At 47.8% G+C, this 25558-nt stretch overlaps 1 protein-coding gene across 1 annotated transcript in view; it reads left to right on the forward strand.

The window, feature by feature from the left end:
* Nucleotides 1–25558, forward strand: part of MYLK (myosin light chain kinase) — a 285085-nt gene that overhangs the window by 142406 nt on the left and 117121 nt on the right. Inside the window, exons 3-4 of the mRNA XM_055127484.1 lie at nucleotides 5135–5342; nucleotides 24919–24967. Of these exons, the coding sequence (XP_054983459.1) occupies nucleotides 5135–5342; nucleotides 24919–24967 (257 nt within the window). The remainder of the gene's footprint in view (nucleotides 1–5134; nucleotides 5343–24918; nucleotides 24968–25558) is intronic.

Below are 25558 nucleotides of genomic sequence, written 5' to 3' on the forward strand. Positions count from 1 at the left end.
AATGGAAAGGATAGAGATAGAGGTGTCCTATCCATGTCCCAGGCTTTAGAATACTTGCAGTATCCCAGTTAATCATTGATGCTTCCGTGCCCGATAGGGCCACCAGAGCTGGCCTGCTGCAGGGGGCCAAGTGCTTGTTTGTGGAATGTGAGGACACCTTTGGTGCAGTTAATGATTAATCTCCTCCTGGTGCCCCCGTGCCAGTCCTGTGCTATCCCTCTCTCCGATGCTGACCAAAAATTACTCGAGCATCCAAACTGAGACTGGTCTTGCTTCACAAGGCGAAGGAAAAGATGATGATGATCTGAAAATTAGTGGCAGGACCAGACTGGGTGGGTTTCTCCTGCTGTAAAGTCCTTCCTCAGTGTTCTGAAAATGAGAGCAGTCTTAACAGAGCAATTGTTATCTGATGTTTCCCTGCAGGAACCTCATGCCAAGATCGCACAAGGTGACATTGCTTTTCTGGGCTCATGACACTTGTCACCTTCAATAATACAGAATGTTTATGTGTATTGCCCTTTCATTTCCATTTTCCAACGCCCTAAACTACTTAGTGAATTTTTGTGCTGTACATTAGTCTTATGGGCACGCTAATAAAACAGATCACATATGTTTGTTTAGATTTTTTTTTCTGTTTTACAGTGGCTTTGTGTGTCATTTGCAGTGATGTTAGAAAATAATGGTTAAGTAAAAGGAATGGAGTAGTGAACTGGAGAGACAGTACAGAAGCTAAGGCATCTGTCATGCAGCCAGCAAACAAGTGATCCCCTGAGCATTGCCAGAAGTGCCCCCAAGCACACAGCTAGGAGTGAGCCTGAGTACAGCTGTGTACAGTTGAAGCCATTTCTCCCAAATGCAAAAGAAATAAATAGGGGTTCACTTCTCCACAAAGATTGCAAGTAGGTGATACTGACTACTAGGAGTTTTATTTTGCTTTTGTCTATTTTTCACCGAGGACTGACTACTAGTTAGTGAGGAGTGAGACTGAGGGGGCTGGACCTGTGAGACTTGTGAACTGGCAAGAAGGGGTGGGGGGTGCTCCCAATGAGGGAGGTGAGTGTTCACTTTGGGGGGTTCCCTGTGACCTCAGGCTTCCTTCCCCAGGAAGACATCTGCATCCTGACTGCTGTGAATGTGCCTAAGGATGAGCAGTGTTGAGCAGTTGTAAGGGGTGAGCACAGCCAACGGTGACGATGCTGCTTCTGGCTCCCTTTCTCCTTCCCATCCCCTGCACGCCGCTGTGCTGCACCCTCTCTGACTTTGCCGGGAGGCGAGGGACACACTGCCCTGGGTCACAAAGGCTTCCCTTGTTGGTGCACTTGGCAGCGTCCAGCAGGTGTTGGTTTTGCATCCTCTGGAGTATGTTTTCTGCTGTCCCGGAGCAGCTGTGTCATGAGAACTTACTGCCACCACCACTTTGTAACCTTCACACTTCTTCCCCAGGTCTCTATGATGTCATGCATTTCCTATCTGGGTCCTAGGCTGTGAGCTGATGGCAGTCTGGGCCAGCACCCCTGAGATTGAGTCCTTCCTGCGGGACCCGTGCACTTTTTGGAGTTTGAGGGTCTTTGGGAAATTTTCTTTCTCTGAAACTGAGTATTTATTTTTGAGTACCTTGGCACTCTCTGCATGTTCTCTTTGGAGAAATATCTTTTTTTGGAACAAGTTTATGCTGAGAGACTCAGATGCTTCTAGTACCTAGAAAAGTACCTAGGAAAGTGCTTAACACTTAACACTTGATAGATAATCATTTCAATGGGAGAAAACCAGATTGGAAAAGATTAGTACTGTCCAGTAGAATCACCAAGCAACAGCATGTGTCATCATAACTATTAGTAGCTGCCTTTAAAAAAGATTGGTATTACGGATAGCTAAAACAATTCTTGGGAAAAAAGACGATGGGAGGCATCACCCTCCCCAACCTCAAACTTTACTACAAAGCAGTAACAATTAAAACAGCATGGTACTGGAACAAAGGCAGAGCTGCAGACCAATGGAACAGGGTGGAATATCCCTACACACAACCCCAAATGTATGATCACCTAATCTTTGATAAGGGAGCAAGAGATGTGAAGTGGGGCAAGGAAAGCCTCTTTAACAAACGGTGCTGACACAACTGGACAACCACATGCAAAAGAATGGGCTTAGACCTCGACCTGACACCATGCACAAAAGTCAGATCAAAATGGATTAAAGACCTCAACATCAGACCACAAACCATAAGGTACATTGAAGACAAGGTCAGCAAAACCCTCCAGGATATTGAAGATAAAGGTATCTTCAAAGATGACATGCAACTGGCCAACCAAGTGGAAACAGAGATCAACAAGTGGAACTACATTAAACTAAAACGCTTCTGCACCGCAAAAGATACAGTGACCAGAATACAAAGACAATCTACAGAATGGGAAAGGATATTTACCCAATACCCATCAGATAAGGGGTTGATATCAATGGTATATAAAGCACTGGTTGAACTCTACAAGAAGAAAGCATCCAACCCCATCAGAAAATGGGGCAATGAAATGAACAGAAACTTTCCCAAGGAAGGGATACGAATGGCCAAAAGGCACATGAAAAAGTGCTCTACATCACTAATCATCAGAGAGATGCAGATGAAAACAACCATGAGATACCACCTCACACCACAGAGACTAGCACACATCCAAAAGAATAAAAGCAACCGCTGTTGGAGAGGATGTGGGGAGAAAGGGACTCTACTACACTGCTGGTGGGAATGCCGACTGGTTCAGCCCTTTTGGGAAACAATATGGATGATTCTCAAAAAATTAGAAATTGAGCTCCCATTTGACCCAGCAATACCACTGCTGGGAATATATCCCAGAGAAGCAAAAAAGTACAGTCAAAATGACATCTGCACTTATATGTTCATCACAGCACTGTTTACAATAGCCAGAATCTGGAAAAAACCCGAGTGCCCTAGAACAGATGACTGGTTGAAGAAACTTTGGTACATCTATACAATGGAATACTATGCAGCTGTTAGAAAAAATGAGGTCATGAATTTTTCATATAAGTGGATCAGCATGGAAAGTATCATGCTAAGTGAAATGAGCCAGAAAGAGAGAGACAGACATAGAAAGATTGCACTCATCTGTGGAATATAGGATAACAGAGTAGGAGACTAACACCCAAGAATAGTAGAAATAAGTACCAGTAGGTTGGCTCCATGGCTTGGAGGCTAGCCTCACATTCTGGGGAGAGGAAAACTCAGAGAAGCGAACACCAAGTAAAATGTGGTTGGAGGTCATGCGGGGAAAGGGTGATGCATGCCGAATGTAGACTAGAGACTGAACACAATGGCCACTCAACACCTTTATTGCAAACCACAACACCTCATTAGAGAGAGAGAGAACAAAAGGGAATACCCTGCCACAGTGGCAGTGTGGGGTGGGGGAAGATGGGATTGGGGAGGGTGGGAGGGATGCTCTGTTTACTGGTGGTAGAGAATGGGCACTGGTGAAGGGATGGGTTCTCGAACTTTGTATGAGGGAAACATGAGCACAAAAGTGTATAAATCTGTAACTGTACCCTCATGGTGATTCACTAATTAAAAATAAATAATTAATTAAAAAACGTTTCAAGCAAAAAAAAAACAAAAACAAAATAAAATCATATTCTAGCTGAAAGGACGGTTTTGATTAAAAAATTAATTAATTAATTAAAAAAGATTGGTATTAATTTTCTTCCTTTATTTGTCCTAGGACTAGAGTGATGTACAGTGGGTAGGGAGTTTGCCTTGCATGCAGTCTACCCGAGTTCAATTCCTCTGTCCCTCTCAGAGAGCCCAGCAAGCTACCAAGAGTATCTCGCCCGCACGGCAGAGCCTGGCAAGCTACCCGTGGCATATTCAGTATGCCAAAAACAGTAACAACAAGTCTCACAATGGAGACATTACTGGTGCCCACTCGAGCAAATCGATGAACAACAGTGCTACAATGCTATTTGTCCTTAGTTTAAAACATTACAGATTTTTTGGCACATAGCCTAGCACCTCACTATGTGCTGAGGCTTTAGCACATCCATAACCAAAGTCACAGAAAAGACCCCTCTTCCCAGTCTTCCTACTCCCTTTGCCTCCAGTAATTGTGCCATAGTTTCAGTGTAATTAATTTTGAAAACATATTTTGCCTTCTTTTCTCATGCTGTCTTCAAAACCCAGTATGTAGTTGATGCTGACTGCACCACACATTAGGGTTTGCCACGTCTCGGGGGCTCACCCACCCTGTGGCTGGTGGTCCCTGTGATGGAGCTCAGGTCTAGGCTCTTCCTACTCAAGATGAGTTATGGCACCGGAAGCTCGGCGTCATCAAGAGCTCGTCATCGAGAGCTTGGCCATGCCTTTGGAAGCAGAATGTGCTTGTGACATGTGGATTGGGAAGTGTGTTGTGTGTTCATATGGCTAGAATCCCAACGTTTGTGCCCATTTAATTGACGCAAGGTAAATTAGAGCCTCAGAACTAGGATTTTCTTTTTCTGTTCCTATAATCTCTTTCCTTATAACATACTTTAGGTAACATGGTTACAATAGTGTTAACATTTATGGTATCAATGCACTGAGTCACCGCATTTTCCCACCCTTCGAAAGTGCCCACAATCTCCCACCACCATCCCTACGTCACTTCTGGTCCACCTCTTCAGCTTCTCCAAGTGAAGCTTCCCTGAATGGTTTCAAGTTTCTTTTTTTTTTTTTTTGAGGGCCACATCTGGCGATGCTCAGGAGTTACTCCTGGCTCTACACTCAGGAGTCACTCCTGGCAGTGCCCAGGGGACCATATGGGGTGCCAGGGATCAAGCCCAGGTTGGCCACATGCAAAGCAGGCTCCTTACCTACCATGCTGTCTCTCCAGGCCTGGTTTCAGTTTTTAACCAGACCTAAGAGTTATGTAGCTAGTGATTTCAGAGGCAGGAGCCTGAGCCAGCCAACTTTCTACATCTTGGACCTTGCAAAATTTACCCAAACTCTCCACAACTAGTTTTTCCCATCTCTAGAACAGAAGGGAGAGTGGAGCCCGAGGCCGGACTGCGTTAGCACAGGTCAGTCTCTCAGAATGGTGTCTGGACACGGAAGTGCTCCTCGAACATAAATGCTCTCCCTTTCCCTTTTCTGAAGGTCCGGGGTTACCCAGACCCCCAGGTGACATGGCTCAGAAACGGACAGCCCATCTCAAGTGGTGGCCGCTTCCTGCTAGACGGTGGCCCGAGGGGGGCCTTCAGCCTGACGATTCACACAGCCTGTGAGGAGGACAAGGGGAAGTACACCTGTGAAGCCGCCAACGGGAGCGGCTCCCGCCAGGTGACTGTGGAGCTGACAATAGAAGGTGAGTCCCAGAGGTCATGGCCGTGGTGGGCGATGAGTGACCGGCCTCCCAGGGCCTGCAGAAGCGCATACCCCACACCTAAATGCAGGTGCTCCGGCTCGAAGCTGGGCGATGAGTCTGCAAACCTGGGCTCCTAGGGTGCACTCAGGGATTGGGCACATGTCTCGACTTGCGAGGACTTGGGTTTGATTGCTGGGACTGCATGGCCCCTGAGCAGTGCTGTCGTGCTGGGTATAGCTCAGAGCCCCTCCCCCAGACTGTGGGGGTGTGCCCTGGCGCCCCTCGGCAGCACTGGGCCTGAGCATTGCCTCACTGCTGGACTTGAGCATTAATAACTGCCCAGCCTACATGGCCAAGTGTCTGGCAGGAGCCTCCGCCCCTGAGCACTGCTTGGGAGTTCTCCTGCCACAAGCAGAAAAATGAACAAAGGAAACATCCCGGAGGTGGGGGTTGTCGCACCCCGCCTCACCTCTCACCTCTCTCCAGCTTTCCACAGCTGCCCCTCCGCTGACACAGAGAGGTCACTCCTTACAAGGGTGGGAGGGGTCAGCCCTGCCCGGCTCGCTACACCCCTCCTTCCTCTCCTCGCCTGCTTTCTCCACCACGGTCAGCACCCTGTGCTTTCCTCACGTTCTGTTCAGACATCCCTGGCTCATTAGTGACCCCTCTGACCCCAGCCCCCTTACCTCATTGGCCTCTGCTAGCCTGCATTTTTAATACATATGGATTTCTTAATACATCACTTCCTGGCCTTGGACACATATGCTGATTAGGAAAATTTGGGAAATTCAGAGGGGAATATGTAAATAGGAAATACACATACCAATGTGTTGACATTAGGTAACTACTTTTACTTCCTGGTTTTAAAAATTCAGCTTTATTATGACTCCCAGGAGAGGGGACAGGAGCTAGTACAGGGGTGAGGTACCTGCGTTGTGTGCAGCACAGAGCTAGGAGAAGACCCCAGAACTACTGGGTGTGATCCTGGGGCCTAAACGAAAAAGGGAGGAAAGATTTCAGTGAAACACTGGACCCTAAGCAGGGAGGAGTTTCTCACTGAGCCTGTACCCCGTCTGCTGAATGGCTGCTGTGGCCACTGCTCCGGACAGAAGGTGTGAAGGTGCGCAGGGCTCTAGTCCCCTGGGAGTGAAGCGTGGCCACTGAATTCTCCCAGGCCTTCCTAGGATTTGCAAGACCAGAAGGCAGACCCACTTCCTCCATTATCGGAAGGTAGTGCTCTTAACCTGGGGGCAGTATTCCTGAGGGCTAGTACCTGTATGGTAGGCAGGGAAGATTCTAGAAGGGGTGGGTGCACTTGAGCCAATGGTTACTTATTGTCCTGCATCAGGAAGGACAGAGAGACTGTTTCGCAGAACTGAATGACATAGTTTGGATGCTTTCCCCAGATTCTTTAGCTCAGTGACTCATTTGTTTGATGACCTTCAGGTGCCTTTGGGCTGGAGGATTCCAGGTGGAAAGTGGCCCCTGGCCAGACTCTGTGGTCCCAGGTCAGCCAGCACTGGTGCTGGGTCCCCCTGCAGAGGCCCTTTTCAGAGCAACACTCAGATCAAAGATAACCTCTGCCCCCGATGAGACCAGGCTTCCATAGTAAAATGCTCAAGGGAACAGCAAACACCCCCAAACCAGCTCTGGGATTCAGAGCATGGAGCTGAGGTCGCCAGAGCAGGAAGACACCGGGATCCAAGAGCCAGGAGGCGGGATCTTTGACAGTGACGGTAGTATGACCACTAAATTTTGAAGAGGTGTGATAAAGCTCTTCAGGCTCAGCAGGGTGAGTCCATATGACTAATGATTTAAAACACTTTAATAGTTTACATTGAGGGAGGAAATAACACCCTCCAAAGCCATGTTAAAATGACTTTGCTTTCTAAAATGTGATTTTAAAAATAGGCGGAAGAATTCTTTCAGTGAAATTACACAGTACTGAACCTTAACTCCATACAAAGACAAGTGCTATTTTCCTTATCAGAAGGCTTATCAGAAAAATGGTGATCACCATTGTTTACTTTGGAACAGTTAGAAAAGCAAAATATGTGAGCATTTACCTTCTGATTAGACTTAACTTACATATTTCTTTACCCAGTCCTTGCCTCGTGGCTATGCATTTATTTAGCATGTTTCTGTTCAGTGTGGACCTGCCCCCTTCTGGCCCTGTGCTCTCAGCAGTGTCCTTGCTAGAGGGATGTGTTCACGCTGCGCCCTGCATGACCCGCAGGTGTATTCACACGCTTTGTGATGTTGGCCCTTTAAGGCAGGCAGGACTTCGTGGCTCAGACAATAGAAATGCATTTTCTCTCTCTTCTGGAGACTGGCAAGTCCCAACTCACAGGCTGGCCGGCCTGGTTTGAGGAGAAGACTCCCTCACTTGCAGACACGCCCCCTTTCACCTGGCAGAGAGACAGCTTGTCTCTTCCTCTTCTTTTTGGTGGTGGGGCGAGAGCTGGGTGCCTTCCAAGTGACACTGAGGGGGCCTCAGCCAGCTGCACTGAGGCTCCCATGCTGGAGGATGAGGTATCACTTGGACTCTGTGGTGCTGGGGTGCCAGGCCAGCCGGTAGGGCAGTGTCCAGGGCTCTGATCGTGATGCTCGAGGGACCATGTGGGGCTGGGATTTAAGCGTGGGCGGGGCACCTGTCTAACTCCCTCTCTCTCCTGGGCCTCTTCCTCTCCTTAGAAGGGTGCTGGCCCTTCTGGATCTGAGTCCTACTCCCAGGACCCATTTAACCTTTACACCTTGTCACAGGCCCCGCTCCCCGTACTCACCGGGACAGAAGGTCAGCCTGTAACAGCCCTTTCTGGCTTTTCTGTTTGGAGCTGGGGGAACTGGGAGTTACGACCCAGAGGTCCAAGGTTCTGAGTCCAACTTTTGCCACTCGGACGTGTGTTCGTTAACCCCTTGGCCTCTGGTTCTGCTGAATCAACCCTTTCGCTTCTCATCCTAGAGGAAGTTAGGTCTGACGTCTCAGCTAACAGGAAAAATGTTCCCAGGCGGTGGTGTCTGGGGCTAGGAGGAGGTGACGGGCAGGAGGGACAGAGTGGAATGAGGAAGGGCCAAGGCTGCCATCTGCGCCTATTGCCCTTTGGTTTGAGTTTGTGGGAGACTCAAGCCAGAACACTGGAGAGGCGCTCTGCCTTCTAGCCCTCTGGTTCTGCTGTCTCCTCTCTGCCTCTGCACCCAAGCTCAGGGTGTGCGCTTGGGAACCGTCCAGGGAGCAGAAAGGAGCAGAGACCATGGGAGTCACCCTTCCTGCCTGTCACCTTCCAGGCTGCTTTCTTGGAGGGACAGTCGCCCCCACCTGCCCTCCTTTCCACTCTGTGCCATTCTCCTCGCATGCGTGAATCACTTGGCAAGAATGGAGGGATCAGACTGTCATTCGAGGGGTTGGGGTGTGTCTGAGCGGCCATGTGATCCCCATACTGCAGCAGCAACACGCAAGCGCGATTCCTAAGTGGCACCCTTGGGCCCCCCCTGGGCAAGTTTAGAAGGTGCTATTTTCTTTTTGTTGTTCTGTTTTGATTTTTGTTTGGGGGGCCATACCTGGCAATGCTCAGGGGTTCCTCCTGGCTTTGCACCCTGGTGACCTCAGGGACCAAACCAGATGCTGGGGATCAAACCCAGGTTGGTGCCTTACCTGCTGTCTGTCTCTCCGGCCCTAGAAGGCACTATTTTCCAGTGGCCTTTAAATCCACTCACACCACACTGTTGGAGAATCTGAGCCGATTTCCATTGCTGTGGACTGGAAATAATTGCCACCCTCAGGTGGTGTGAGGGCAGTGCTTCTCTGTGAGGTACTGTAGTTTGCAATAGAGGTATCGACACAGCATGCGGCAAGTGTCGCCCTGTGACACTGAAGGTGGTGCTCACCCCTAGCACCAGCTGCTGCCAGAGGGAAAGCCTCACATAGGCAGCAGAGGGCAGAGCGGGTCCTCTGCTGAGGGCTGTTCCGATCATCAGGGGAGAAACTGGTGCATCCTTGGTGTGACATGGCTTAACCACAGGACCATTCGTGATCATGCTGGGGACAGTGGGGATCTCCATCACCGCCCCAGCAGGATGGAAAGCCCCAGGACAGCCCCCAGCTCTGGTGCAGAGCAGAGAAGAGACAGGTGTGTGTGTCCCGGAGCCCCTCTCTCCCACAGGCCACGGGGCTGGTCCCCCAGCACAGCCCCGCATGGCCCATCCCACGGGAACACAGCAGAGCCTCATGTCAACCTCCAGTTTCTAGTGACCATACTGGAGATGGAAATAACATCATTTGACGATGCTACTTCTCTTAGACCCCCATATACACGATATCATTTTAGCATGTGATAAATACAAGGTTAATAATGAGTACTGGAGAGAGAGTGCAGAGATAGAGACTTGCCTTGCAGGGGCTTCCAGGTTCAAATCCCAGCATCACACATAGTCCCTGAGCTGTACACAAGAGTAAGTCCTGGGCACCACCAGCTGTGCCAATGCTCCGAAAACAACAACAACAATGATTATTAATGAGATAGTTGACACCCTTCAACACTGGGCGTTTGGGACAGCACATCTCTGTACATATGACAAGACTTGAGCACCCATCAAAATGATCAAAGGAATTTCTGAAATCACAGTGGGTGAGGCTCTGCCCCAGAATTTTTTTTAAAAATTGTTTATTAATGAATCACCATGAGGTACAGTTACAAACTTATGAACTTTCATGTTTGTATTTAGTTTACATCCCTCCACCAGTGCCCATTCTCCTCCACCAATGTTCCCTGTATCCCTCCCACCACCCCCACCCCTACCCCAACACCCCACCCTGCCTCTGCGGCAGGGCATTCCCTTTTGTTCTCTCTCCTGTTGGGTGTTGTAGTTTGCAATAGAGGTATTGAGTGGCCATCATGTTCGGTCTATAGTCTACTTTTGGCACGCATCTTTCAACCCAAGTGGGTCCTTCCAACATCCTCTACTAGGTGTTCCTTTCTCTATCTCAGCTGCCTTTCCCCCAGCATGTGAGGCCAGTTTCCAAGCTGTGGGACTGCCCCAGAATTTCTGACTCGTGAGATCTGCTCAAGGTTTTCCATTTCCATCTTCTGTGATGATGAAATTTCTGCATACTGGGAACAGATTTTGGAGGTCCAGAGAACTGATGCTTACCTCTCGTATATTAGGGTTCTCCAGACAGATGGAACAATAGATCCTTCATACATGTATAACTGTGCTATGACATGTGGACAAAAATCTGTAAGATCGATGTGTACTGAGATTGCAACAAGCCCCAGGCGCTGCAGTCAGCAGGCTGATGAGGTCCCAGTCAGACCCGCAGGCCTCAGCACCCAGAGGGCCAGCCTGGTGCTATTTTGGTCCCCAGCTGGCAGCCGCCCCAGAAACATGGAGGACATGTGTGATGGGCTGTCTAGGCGCCCTGCGGCCCAGCCACTTTGCATGCGGTTAGCCATCACACTAACTAAGTACTCGATTACAGTGTTCCTGCTTTCTGTCATGGGTTCTGCTCGGCGTCTCTGCTTTCTGAGCTGTCCGACAGGACTACGGATGAAGCTGCACCGCGGTGGTGTCAGCCTGAGCAGTGGTACTGGACGCAGGTAGAGAAGTTGAATGGGGGAGCTCCTTCAGATTGCAGATTGACTCCCCACACCCCTGGGAAACCTCCGTCCTGCAAGCCCAGACCCCCTGGCCACAGGAGAGAGAGGACTGGTGCCTGCTCACCGGGGCTGAGGCGCATGCGGGGAGCACCTCACGGGGTGGGCAGACTGGAGAGGAAAGGCCAGGCTAGCCCAGGTGGACTAAAGCCATTCATGCTCGCACTGGGGGGATGGCGCTCCTCTGCTGTCTTTCTATGCCCACCCTCCAGAGGGACAGATTTCTGACTCTTATTTCCGCATGGGCTCAGGTGCATGATATTATATACCTTCAGCCCTCCGCTATTTCTGGGCTGGGTTTTTAATTATGATATTCCTCCAGAATGCCTGTCATGATTCTCCTGACTTTGTAGCTGTTATTTTGGCCCTAATTTCTTTTACACAATCTTGTTTTATTTCTTCTTAAAATCCTGGTAGTATGTGAGATGCTCTGTCCATTCTTTTCCGTCTGTAGGATACTCCAAAACAGCCCTTCCTTTTCCAGAGGGGTCTGCCTTATTTTTTATTTTTCAAAACGAACTAGAACCCTAAATCATATGAATTGTCATCCTTTTCGTGTCTCATCCCAGTTAAGAGTACAGGCGCGAAAAATGGAAATGCTGAGCGGGCTGAAAGAGGATGCGCGCGCCTGCGGGAGGCCCCAGGGGGCGGGGGCAGTGACCCCCGCCCACCGCAATAGATACTTAAACCCACCTCCCCCACGTGTGCCTCCTTTTGGAAACTGCTGCGGAGCCAGCACGATGGAACTCCTAGTCTCTCTCTAGATTTCTCCATCTTATGAGCACCATATAAGCGTAAAAGTTTGTAGTGATGTTATTTCTGGTTGTACTTTCCCTGGACTTTATACACAAACCCAAAACCGCGCGGCCGCTGGCGCAGCCGCGCGACCTAATGTCATCTTAGCATTAGCAATATGTAATGGTTCCTCTTTAACAGGTCGGACTTTTGTGGGAGATCCTAATCAAGAATAGTCTGTTGCTGAAATATTGAAGGCAATCAAAGTGGCAGCCATCTCTCTAGACTGAACTAAGCTATATCCCCACGCCGGCTGAGAAGAAATACCCTTCTTTCTCGGGAAGAAGCGCGGCGTGGTGTCAAACATAGTGTGATGTCCATTAGGCGAATAGACCTGGTGGCGTGGGAATGGGATATAAGGGGGAAATTATGTACATGGAACAGTGGGACGCTGGTGGAAATCGAGCCGGAGCCGATACCAGCGCAGGACCTCTGGTTCCAGAAACTGCCTGCAGACACTCTGCTGGTCTATCAACTAAGCCAGAGCCCCACGCCTGCTGATGACGGGAAATAACCACCCTTTTTGGTTTTTTTTCCCCTTGTCAGGCAGCGTGGCGATTACAAAACAGGCGTGAACTCGGTGGCGCGGGGCAAGGGGGAAAAAGAAAAGTTAGGTAACAAACAGCGGGACTTAATATCTCTATATTCTTAGCAGTGGAGAACTATCAAATGCCTCCTTGGCAATAGGACTGCTTTTCTTTTTTGGGGGAAACCCCAACAACGGTAGTGAGTTATGTGTTGAAACATGGAATGTAATCGTGATAAGGCGTAAATGAAGCGAAGCATCATTTACAAGGGTGGGGACTGGGGAGGTGGGAGGGGGCGGCGGGTATACTGGGGGGGTTGGTGATGGAAGATGGGCACTGGTGAAGGGAAGGGTGTTTGAGAATTGTATAACCGACATAATCCTGAGAACTATGTAACCCCCCACATGGTGATTCAATAAAAAAAATAATAATAATAAAAATAAAAAAAAAAAAAAAAAAAAAAAAAGAGTACAGGCGCGAGAGCAGCTCCTCCGCCCGGCCCCCGCGTGCGTGTGCGCAGCGCTGCTCGCTCGGGAGCCTTCGGGGGCGGCTGCTCGCTCGGTTTTGTTCTTGAAGCCCCTCCGAAGGGTCTTCGTCTTCCTCATTCCTCCTTTTCTCTTCCACTTTGCCCTTGCTTCCCCCGCCCCCACCCCAACACATCCGTGACCGAGGATGTAGCTCCCTAGAACACATGCCTCACCTGTGCAAGGCCCTGAGTTGGACTGCTGGCCCCCAGCACCCGTGGGGGTGTTCCCAGTGGCCCTCCAACGCCATAATGTGCAGCCCCCAGAACTAACAAAAGCCCTGATTGTTTTTTCAGATCAGCAGCTCCCCCTGCTGGCCCATGGTGAACATTATCGTCTTGCTGCCCTCTTTCCTTATGTCTTCCTCTTCCACACTCTCCATCCTCCCCAATGGTCCTTGGTGGGTTTGAGCTTTTCACCAGGGGCTTATAATTCTCGCATCTTCTTCATTCATCACATTTTGTTGAACGTGATAACTTTGTGTAGGTATCTAAAGAGCAACAGCTTAGTTATTGTCCTCCAAAGGTTGACTTCCTTGTCCTCATATTTCATTTTGTATTGCATGGAACAGTGGACATCAGGATGTGTTTATGAATGCTCACTCGTGTGGAGTGCTGTGTGAGACAGTACTTTGTTAGGTCCTTTCTTCAAGTACCTGGCTAGTCAGGTACTAAATATGTGTTTAAATACTAAACACTAAAATACCACTGTTTTTATACTAAAAACATTTTTAGTGTTTAAATACTGTAACAGTTTAGCACTGTCATCCGGTTGTTCATCGATTTGCTCGAGTGGGCACCAGTAACAGCAAGTCTCACAATGGAGACGTTACTAGTTTAAATACTAAACACTGAAAATGTGGTCAAATAAATCTGAACACATTCAAAATGAAGTAAAGACACCAACCCTCAGCACCTGACAGTCGGGCCACTCACCAGGCGGTTGGCACTTCAGCGTAGCAATCTGAGACTGGCCTCTGGAAGCTGAAGTGCTGTGAAGACTTCTTGGGGAAAGGTGTGGGCTTGGGGAAACAGGTGAAAGGAGGATGGCAGGTGATCACTGGGTGGCGGGGATGGGAGGACATGGGCCCCAGGGGAGGAGGGGAGAGTGGACTGACGGAAGCAGAGCAGGGGAATGTACAGGGCAGGTGGGACCGCGGGGGCGTGGCACTTCCAGAGTGAGGATTCTTCCAGGCTCTGCAGAGACCACTGTCTCCCCAGCGAGGGTTCTCTGCTCTTCTCCTGCTGCATCCAGCCTCCGGGAGGCCTGTTCTCCAGAGCCACAGCCCCGTGTTTGGGAACTGCATCTCCTCTTGAATTTGATCAACTTTTTTTTTTTAATTCTTTTATTGATTCACCATGTGGAAAGTTACAAAGCTTTCAGGTTAAAGTCTCAGTTATACAATGCTCAAACACCCATCCCTTCATCAGTGCACATATTCCACCACCAAGAATCACGATATACCTCCCCTTTCCCCCCACCTCCCCAGCCCCCCACCCCGCATGTGTAACTGGTAAATTTCACTTTACTTTCACTTTACTTTGATTACATTCGATATTTAAACAAAAAAATTCACTATTATTGATTTGGAGTTTCTCCCCCCTAAAGTCGACCTGCTGAAAAGAAAGCATTTGGTAATTATTTCTGGTTGTCACACAGATTCTGGTCTTAGCTTTTTCTTGTGTCCCTTTCATCTTTGATGCACCATCATTTTTGCATGACTCACACCCCCAAAATGAGTTGTTTATGAGAGCAAAGGTCCTGCTGGTCCCTGCTTCACGTGGCCTCCCCATGTACCACACTTGCCCACCACCAGGTCTGGACTGCAGGTGACTGCCCAGCCCTGACCAGGCCTGGACTGCAGGCGACCGCCCAGCCCTCAGAGCCAAAAGTTAGGGAAGGGCCCAAATGTGTCCTTGTTTCCTTTCTGATGAATTGATAGAAAATCAGTCCCTGGGACTTATGTACGAAGGGGACAGCTGTGCAGCCTAGCGTTGTTCCTGGGACCACAGTGGAGACTCCAGAGAAGTGAGCTGATGCCTGTGAGTGTCAACAGGGCGGTGTTCTCAGGGGAGTCTCCCGGCTTCCCTTAACTGCTGCTGTCAGTGGATCAGAGAACTCTCGCTGGGATTTACTGGGCTGTTTCCTCCCAGACAACACTCCAGTCCCTCTTCCTCTTCCCTCAGCAGCAGCAGGTAGGGTTCCCTGTCTCCGACCATGTTTCCTTCCGGCTCCACCCTGGCCTACCAATTGGCCCCCCATTTCCATGACTCCCAACATTGGCCCCTGTGTATCCTGGGGCCCCTGGCTGAGAAACACTGCACTGAGGAACCCATCCTTCCTCAATGGGCTGAACTAAAACGTTCACCTTTCAGAAGACAAGTGACTCCCCAGCCATTCATGAGGTTGCAAAGGGGCCACAGTCAGGGAAAGGCTGAGGAACACTTTCATGTGTCAGTTTCCTGCAAGTCCAAACAGAACTCGTGAATGGTCTGACTTTGTTCTGGGGGGGGCTCTTCTCCCTACAGAAGGAGACACTTGTATTTTCACCGTGGCGGAAGTGACGCCACATGCGCACAACAGTCAGGGCACTGCAGCAGTGACCCAGAGCGCTCTGCCTGGTCCATGCCTGCTGACATGCAGAGTTAGGACCCTGGTGGCCCCAGGAAGACGGCCACAGCCATGAAAGGTAAAAGCCCACCTCTCGCCAGGCAGGAGGCAGTTAGGCAGCTCCGTCACCCGACGTGTTCTTTGCCTCCCTGTCACCAGCTGGTACCCACACCCCCGCTCTGCCCTCTCCCACACAGCTCTCATGACCCCACTGCTCTGGACAGGCCCTAAAGGCCGGCGTCTCCTTCCTGTTGCACATGTTCCCAGCTGGCCTCCCCTTTCCAACTGTATCCCACTTTGCTCTTCAAGTTGCTGCTCTAGAAAAAAGAAGGAAATATATATATATATATATATATATATATACATATGTGTGTAAAGATATGTGTGTGTGTGTGTGTCAGAGACAGAGCTTAGCTAAGCACATATTTTGTATGTAGATATCCAGGTTTGATCCTGTGCACTGCACAATCCCCTTAGCACTGACAGAATAATCCCCCCACACACACACCAACGCTCCCCAGCCCCAAGCACAGAGCTACGAATAGCCCCCAGCACCAGGGTGTGGCCCAAAATTCTTTATTTTTTTTAGAATTATTCCTCCCTCCTTTCAAAGTCTCCAGAGATGTGCAGTTGCTCTTCTGTGATGACTCGGATCTCCCAGGAGACCTGACCCTCTGCCTTCTGGGGCCCCTGTCTGCATGCCAGCCCCTCAGAGCACCCAATGCTTTCACCACCCACATCCCTTCTCACCCGGTGCCCTGGCCCAGAGTGTTCTGACCCCTCCACCACCTGGAGCCCTCCTTTCCTGGTGTCAGCCTATGTGCCCTCCCAACGCACATAATTCTTCATACACTTGCGTCTGAATTACAGATCTAGATTCTGCGCTCCATGAAGACAGAGATGCCCGAATCAGCTCTTGGGGCCCAGAGAGGAGTGAGGTGCTTCCCTTGCATGCAGCTGGCCCTGGTTCCATGCCCAGCACCTCATGTGGCCCCCAAGGATGTGATCACAGAGCCAGCAATAGCCCCGAAGCACCTCTCTGACTGTGACCCAACCCTCACCCGGCATCTGACCCTTAGTGGGTCTGGCCTATAGTGTAGCTCATTGACTTTCTGTGGACTCCTGGGGGCTCCTGGAGACCCCCTCTGTACTCAGATGGGAATTCAGCCCTCATCAGGCCCAAGCATTAGCTTAAAAAGTAGACTGGGGTGGGTGGAAATAAAAAGAAAATTGGAGTTAAAGCATCACGCCCAGCTTCAGACAAGCGAAAGGGGCATTTTGGGTACAGAATTCCTGCCCAAACCTCCCTGCCTCGAAGTTCCATGACCTTCTATTTCTCCTTTATCCACTCTTGTTTCTTGCTCCCAAGTTTAGTATTTACCCTGAAACTGGGATTCTGAACATTTCTTCAGAATTTTTCTCAAGCCAGTGGCCCCAAGTAGAGATTATACTGCTCTCAGGGACACAGGGGACAGTTCTGGGAGATCGTTTTTGATGTACAGTGATTAGGGACGCTGGCAGCATTTAAGGAGTGCAGAATTCACTGCAAGAATTTTCTCAAATACCACACAAAACTGTTAAAAAAAAAAAGCCTTCCCAGAGAGCTACAGTACAAATATAGACCTTTGCCTTCAATGTAGAAAATATTTCAAGTACTTGGGGGAGGAGGGAAAGCCCGATAATTTAAGAGATGTTCACCGGGAGAGAGTAGCTTAAAAGGAATGAGGTTGTTGCTTAGGAACTATTGAGAAGCTTGCTCACATTTTTCTACTAACTGGAAATAGCATTTCTAGCTATATATATATATTATTTTATGTAATTACATGTAATTATAATTGTGCTTATATAAATATATATAAATAGTACAGTTACTGTAATTTTGACCATATACATATTTATATACATATACATAATTTAATTATTATATAGTAACTGCATTATTATCTTGAAAATATGTATCAGAAGACATGAAAAACCAATTTTAGTACCAAAACATATTAAGTTAGTGAAGATGCACAGAAGGTTAGTGACTCATTGCGTTCTATCAGTGTCTTATATTGGGGCTATCAGTGATGAATTGTTATAAAAATCACATATGGGTGTTATTTATTCATTTTGGGCTTACTTCTATTCTCCTTTGGGGAAGAGGTGGCATGGGGTGGGGACACCCCCAGTGGTGCTCAGGGCTGCGCCTGGCTTGGTGCCTGGGGATCACGCCTTTGATGCTGGGAACCGAAGCTGTGTTGAATACACAGCTGTTCTGTCTCCCAATCCCGATCTCTGCTCTTCATGTGACTTTTATTCCTATTAGCTGCTCTGTAGTCAAACCATTCGCTGAAAGTCGGTTTCGAGGTATGCTGGGATTTTCATTATTATCATCATTCGCAGTGGTAGTAAGTGGTAGTAGTAGTTTGGGGCCACACCTGGCTGTCTCAGGGGCCACCTCTGGCAGTGTTCAGGGAACCATGCACAATGCCAAGAACAGCCAGGGTCAGCCACAAGCAAAGCCCGAGGTCCAATGGGATTTTAGACATACACAAGGCTTCTGTGATGATTCTTGACTCCTTCATGTCATATCACAAAGTTGAAAATGTGTTCTTGACACACATTTCTTGAATAAGGGCCATACCCAGGGCCCTCAGGGGGCCATACGGGACCATGTCTTCTGCTCTCGAGTCGCATCTCCCACCCCTCACACCATGTTTTCAGATGGATTTTTTCTTCTTCTAACCTTATTGATAACTTCATTCTGCAGCTTTCTCTATCTTTGTCTTTGCAAATATACTCTGACCAAACTGTCAGTGAACGCCACTGCTTTCAACGTTTCATTCTGCAGCCCTGCCAGCATCCATTTTCGCTTATCCTCAAGACTCTGAGGTTGTTGTCTTAAAAGCCTTAATACCATGGTCTTTCCTTTTCCTCACCAATTTGCTCCTGTCTTCTACAGTTCTCCTAAGTCGCTCTTCTATTTTTGGCACTTCTATTTCTACCTTCTCCCCCTTTCTACTTATTTTTTACGGAGCCTGATTCTTACGGAGCCTGTTCTGCCAGCTTCTCATACTTTCACAAAATTTATGTTGCTTTATCTGACAATTTGCAGCTTCAAATTTTTACCTATAAATAGACTTCTAGTTATTTCAGCCCAAGTTCTCTTTTTGTTTTGATGTAAACTTTGTGGTGTTAACGCACATTAAAATAAGCTTTCTTAGGTTCCATTTTTAGCTGGATACTTTATGTGTTGTCTCTGGGTTGCACTATAAAGTACTTTTACCCTGATGCCCCCAGCATTCTTTGGCATCTCTTTGATGAAATGCCATATTCTTGCTTTGAGTTGGGGTGGGGGGTTGTTGTCTTTTTAAGGAATAAAGGGATCTTAGTCTTCAGGATAAGAAGCTTAAATAAGAAGCAAATTTTTTAAAAGCATACTCTCCAATTTATTGCAGTAAAATAACCATGACATACAATTTTGCGTTTTGGCCATTTTTAGGTTTAGTATTCAGGACAATGGATGTGATTCAATGGCAGAGCACCTGCCTTGCCTATGTGAAAGCCTAGAATCAACCCCTGGCACCGAAAATAAACAAAGAGCAGCATCAAAGCCACATCTGTCTCAAACCTGGTAACACCAACAAAAACATTTAAAAACAAAATAAAATTTGCAGTTCAGTAGCATTGATTTTGTGCTACCATCACTGTAACCAGTTCTGGAGCCATTTTATGCATCCCAGAGAAACCTGAGAACACTCTGCCCTGGCAGCTGCCAGTTCATGCTCCATCTCTGTGGATTTCCTCATCCAGGCATTTTCTGTCTGCAGAATCACACTCTACAGCCATTTGCGTCTTGCTTTCTTTACTTAGACTCCTATCCATGATTCATCAGTATTTGCTTGGGTCAGTACTCGATGATTGAATTGAATGGGAAGAACCAAAAGCACATGACAGAAAGGAAGCGATACTCAGCTTAATTGCTAGGTCCGACGAACGTAGGTTTCATGATGTTAAGGGAGATGATGCTGTTGGTTATTAATTTTTCTCCAGATGACTACTGGTAAAAACTTTTTTTAAATTTATTTTATTGAATGACCATGTGGAAAGTTACAAAGTTCTCAGGCTTATGTGTCAGTTATACAATGTTCAAACACCCATCCATTCACCAGTGCCCATATTCCACCACCCAAAAAAAAAAAAAACCAGTACACCTCCCACCCCCCCACCCCCAACCCCACCTGCATAACTGATACAATTCACTTCATTTTCTCTTTACCTCGATTGCATTCCATATTTCAACCCAAAACTCACTATTGTTGTCGGGGTCTCAACACAGAACCCACCATTCTTCATGGAGTCTACCCCCCCAAAACATGGCCCTATTGACAAGGAAACACCTGACAATCAGTTCTCCACTAATGAGAATGAAGAGGTACAAGGTCGCGGCCGTGCAGTTTAGGATTTCTGTGCTTTAGTAATCAAGTACATAGAGATCCAAGTGGGAAATTTCATCATTTCCCTTCCTGGGGCAGCATAAAGCAAAAGCTTAGTTCAGTCTGGGGACATGGCTGCGAGCACTTGCTGGGTTCAGAAGTAATCTAGCTGGCTCTGGATGTTGGTCCAGCAGCAAAGCGGCCATGAAAACGCATGGCCACCCGGTTCGAATCTTGGCGGAGCGCGAGCCGGAGCCAGTACCAGCCCCAGCCCAAGACTTACTGGTAAAAACTTAACAGATATGTCCAAGGGAAATGACCAGCCCTGTCTTCCTGCGTATTCAGAGAGATGTGGTGAGTGCTAGAATTTAAGGAAGGGCACCCCTTGTCCAATAAGCACCCCACAAATCTCCCAGAGTAGCTTGGCACACATGCCATGGGTGGGGTTATAAACACCTCACCCCCACCCCCAACTGTTGACCAAAAGAACAACTTTCAAGCTGATCATCAGCTCAAAAATGTTCTCCAGGCCTGGAAGTAGTAAAGTGGGTAGGGCTCATGCCTAGCACGCAGCCGCCATGGGTTTGATTCCTGGCACCACATATGGTCCCCCAAGCACTGCCAGGTGCACCTGGAGACCTTCACGCGGCCAGTCTGGCTGGCCAGGAATCAGCCAAGGCGGATCACAGTCGTCCCAAGCACCACTAGGGAACCCTCCACACCCCCTTTGAAAATAGAGAGAAAACCAACTTCACCACATCTCCTTAATCCTCAGGAAGCACCTAGGGCCCTTTTTGCTCACATTACGAATTCCCCCAGCCTCCTGGAGCAAGGTTCACTGTCTGAAAGCTTCCTGCCCAGCTCCCAGGACCACCATAGCCCAAGCAGGTGCCCATGGATGCTGACACTCAGCCCCGCTACTGGTTCTGCACAGTGGCCCAAGACTGCTGGTGCCATCCTCAAGGGGACAGCCTGAGTTGTCCTGGTGGCCAGCAGGAGAAGATGCAACGTGAGAGGTGCTGTGTGGCTCCCTACCTGCCAGGCACTTTTACCACAGGGGCTCTCCAGCAAGTCTGGGAGATCTGGGGCTTCTGAACAACTCCGTGGGATGGTTTGCTTTCCCCGTACAAGCAGACCTGGTGGGGGGAGGAGGCCTGCCCTCCCAGCTCTGTGACCTGAACAGCTGACTTGACTTTTCTGAACCTCATTCTTCTCATGTATTAGTGAAAATTCATAGCAGGACCATGGAGTCCGGAGCAACGCCTTGGCTTGTAGGAGACGCCCAGGATGAGACACAGAAGAGCCTGCAGGGCGTGTCGGGGAGGCTGCACCCTGCGCTGGCTCTCCACTGTGGTCCTCCAGGCCTGAAAACTCCTGAAGCCTCTTTGTTTCTTTGTCTGCTAGTTAGTTTTTCAGTTATATCCCGGGTGAGGTACACAGTTACAAGGTTTCAGTCATACAGTGTTCCAATACCCATCCCTTCACCAGTGTACATTTCCCACCACCAATGTCCCCAGTTTCCCTCCTTCGCCCCCCCAATCCAATCTGTCTCTGAAGCAGACAACTTTTTTCTTTTTGAGTATGAAATATTTATTTATTTATTTATTTTATAAAGTAGTTCACAATATTTGACTACATTTAATATTCAATCACCAATCCTACCACCATTACACCTTCCCACCATCATATTTGGGATGTTTCCATCCCAAGCCCCAAGCCCTGTCCCAAAGCAGAACCAAAGTAAAATCATATTTCCCTTTAAGCTGGTTAATTTGTTTTTTATTGAAGTCACCATGAGATAGACAGTTACAATGCTTTTCATGGTCGGGTTTCTGTCATACAGTGTTCCAACACCATCCTTGGGTATTAGTCTCATATTATGTTTATTTACATCCCACAGTCCGAGGACTAGAGAGATAGCACAATGGATAGGGCGTTTGCCTTGCACGTGGCCGACCCGGGTTCAATTCCTCCATCCCTCTCGGAGAGCCCAGCAAGCTACCGAGAGTATCTCGCCCGCATGGTGGAGCCTGGCAAGCTACCCATGGTGTATTCAATATGCCAAAAACAGTACCAACAAGTCTCACAATGCGGACATTACTGGTGCCCGCTCGAGCAAATCGTGAACAACGGGATGACAGTGACAGTCACAGTGACAGTACATCCCACAAATGAGTGCAATAATTTTATGCCTGTTCCTCTCCTTCTGACTCTTTTCACTCAGCATGATATCTATGTCCATCCATTTATAAGAACTTCATTTTTCTTACAGCTGAATTCCATTGTGTAGATGTACCATAGTTTCTTTATCCAGTCATCTGTTCTCAGGCACTCCGGTTGTTTCCATATTCTGGCTATTGTGACTAGCTCTGCAATGAACATAGAAGTGCAGATGGCATTTCTGCAGTGTAATGTTTTAGGGGGCCCAAGGTATTTTCCCAAACGTGGTATTGCTGGGTCATAGGAAAGCTCGATGCCCAGCTTTTTGAGGAATGCCCATATTGTTCTCCAAAAAGGCTGGACCAGTCGACATTCCCACTAACAATGAAGGAGAGTTCCTTTCTCCCCACATCCACACCAGCATTGGTTGCTCTTGTTCTTTTTGATGTTTTCCAGTCTTTGTGGTGTGAGATGATATCTCATTGTTGTTTTTATTTGCATCTTTGTTGGATATCATTGGTTTGTCCTGCTCCCCTTGCCCAAGGAGCTTAGGTTTATCAGTCACACCCATCAAAGTGCTCCGGAGTCACTCCCATTCCTTTGTTTATCTGTAACCACTTCTACCAGTTTATCTGCTCTTCCTCTAATCAAACTCTGTTAATTGGTAAGGTCAGAACTTCCTAGGACACTGAATATTATAACATTGCCTTTCTCTCCTCTTTATGCCTTTTGAATAATTTACTTTAAAGCTATGTCTTTTTTGTATAGACACAAGAAGACAATATTATGTTTTTATAACTTGGGAATTAATTGGCCTCGAATATTATTCCCTCCCGGGCATCTGCTTTCTCCACTTAAGCCTCAGTTGCCCTCAGTTCCTAGCACCCCAAAAGCAGGGTCCCGACGAGGGACAGGAAGGATCCAGGGCAAGCGGTGAGTTATGTGCTACCCTGGCATCGAGATGGGCCTGGCCAAAGTTCCTAATTCTTAACTATAAGTTAAGAGCTTGATCATAGACAAATGCTGTCATGATCCAAAAGTAATGATGAGACTAGGACCTTGCTAGGGATAGGAAAGACTGTTCTGGCCTGAGCACTGTAGTCTGAGATTGAGATGGCCCCAGGAGAGCAATTCTATAAGCTTTAATGCATCTCTTATAGTGTCCATACAAAATTATTAATATTATGAATTCTTATATGTTTGCTGGCTGAGGAGAAGAGAAACACATTCATGGGACTCTGCCCTTGGGTGGATCCTCCTGCTGAAAGAGAATTAAGTCCTAAGAGAAGCATCCCCTGAGGGAAAGGAATCTTACCCTATTGCTGACCACATCTATGTGTATGCCCCAACCCCTCATGCTGTGGAGATTTAACTAGGCTCTAAGAGTGGGTTGGGTGCCAGATCCACAGATCGAGAGAGAGACCGAGAGCCGGGAGAGAAGCAGGGAGAGAGAATGAAATAAACTGATAGAGCAACCAGTTTGGCCTTCTTCCTTCCATTGCCTGCCCTTGACTGACGGCACACACAGCGGTTCCGGGGTACTGAACGTGGGCGGTAAGACAGAGCCGCCCAGAGAGCCTGCGAGTGCTCGTGCCCCCTTGGCGAGCTTTAGTTTTTTACACATCTCCTTGATGATTAGCAATATAGAGCATTTGTATATGTCTTTTGGCCGTTTGTATTTCTTTTTTGAGAAAGTTTCTGTTCCATTTCTTCTCCCCATTTTGTGATGGGGTTGGATGTTTTTTTCTTGTAAAGTTCTACCAGTGCATCCTGATATTAATACAATATTTTATCAGATGGGTATTGAGTAAATATTTTTTCTCAATCTGTGGGCTGTCTTTGTATCTTGGTCACTGTTTTATGATTTTGTTTTGTTTTGTTGAGGTGTAGAAACTTCTTAGTTTACTGTAGTTCCATTTGTTTATCTTTGCTTCCACTTGCTTAGTCAGTGGTATTCAGCTTTGCAGATGCCTTCAGCTTCAATGTCATGGAGGGTTCTACCCACATTTTCTTCCGTGTATCTTATGATTCAAGTTTGATATCAAGGTATTTAATCCATTTTGGTCTGACTTTGGTGCCTGGCATTAGGAAGAGGTCTGAGTTCATTTTCTTGCATGTAGCTTCCCAGTTTTCCAAATACCATTTGTTGAAGAGACTTTCCTTGTCCCAATTCAGATCTCTTGCTCCTTTATAAAAAATTACGTGATCATATATTTGAGAGTTGGTGTTAGGATATTCGACTCTCTTCCATTTGGGTCTGACTTTATGCTAATGCCATGCTGTTTTAATTGCTATTGCTTTGTAGTACAGTTTGAAGTTGGAGATGCTGATGCAGTAGACACCTCTCTCTCTGTCTGTCTCTCTCTCCATCTCTTTTCTTTCGGGCATTATGGTTTGCAATACAGGCACTGAAATATTATCATGCATATTTCTTTATCTCTTTTCAATACTGTTCTTGTCCAGAGTGATCATTTTCAACCATTGTTGTCATTGTTGTCTCTTTTCTGTCCTAACTTTTCCCCCACCCCACTTCTGGGAATCTTCTAACCATGTACCAGTCCTCCTTCCCCCTTTTTACTGTACATGGATATTAGTCTTAATACTATGGGATTTTTTTAATATACCAAAAATCAGTGCAGTCATTCTATAGTGTGTCTGTAGCTCTCTGGCTCATTTCACTCGTCATGATACTCTCCATGTCCATCCATTTATAACTGAATTTCATTACTTCTTTTTCCCTGTGGCTGTGTAGTATTCCATTGTGCCATAGTTTCTTTATCCAGTCATTGTACCATAGTTTCTTTATCCAGTCATCTGTTCCCAGGCACTCTGGTTGTTTCCAAATTCTGACTATTGTGAATAAACCTCTTTTTGTTTTATTCTCGCAGGCAGCTTTGTGAAGAAGTTTGGTCAGCCAGCTGTTTCCAAAACCTTGGGGTGAGTTCTGAGATATTTGAGGCAGGGGAAGAATGTGATGTGCTCTGCCTGTCCCTGTAGCAGAGCAGGTGTAGGGAGCAAGTCTCCTGAGACACCTGGGTGCCAGCCTGGGAGGGGGTGTGGGGTCATCTGCCCAAGACCTCGGGCCTGGCTTCTTCTGTGCATCACCTCCACTGCTCCAGCTGCTCCAGGGAGAGACGAGGCTAGAAACAGAGGAAGTGGGTTACGTGGCCGTGGTCGGTAGATATCGCTGCAAGTCCTGACCAGAGTCAAAGCATTTAACTGAGCAATCCCCGAAGAGAACCAGGGTCTGGAACATTCTTTTTTTTTTTTTTTTTTTTTTTTTTGGTTTTTGGGTCACACCTGGCGATGCACAGGGGTTATTCCTGGCTCTGCACTCAGGAATTACTCCTGGCGGTGCTCAGGGGACCATATGGGATGCTGGGATTTGAACCCGGGTCGGCCGCGTGCAAGGCAAACGCCCTACCCGCTATGCTATCACTCCAGCCCCCGCGGTCTGGAACATTCTTACAGAATGTAAACCCGCACTGGTAAGGGTAATAGCAGCTGTTGTCGTGGACACGCTCCAAA

The sequence above is a fragment of the Sorex araneus genome, chromosome 2 (genome assembly GCF_027595985.1).
Source record: "Sorex araneus isolate mSorAra2 chromosome 2, mSorAra2.pri, whole genome shotgun sequence".
NCBI lineage: Eukaryota > Metazoa > Chordata > Mammalia > Eulipotyphla > Soricidae > Sorex > Sorex araneus.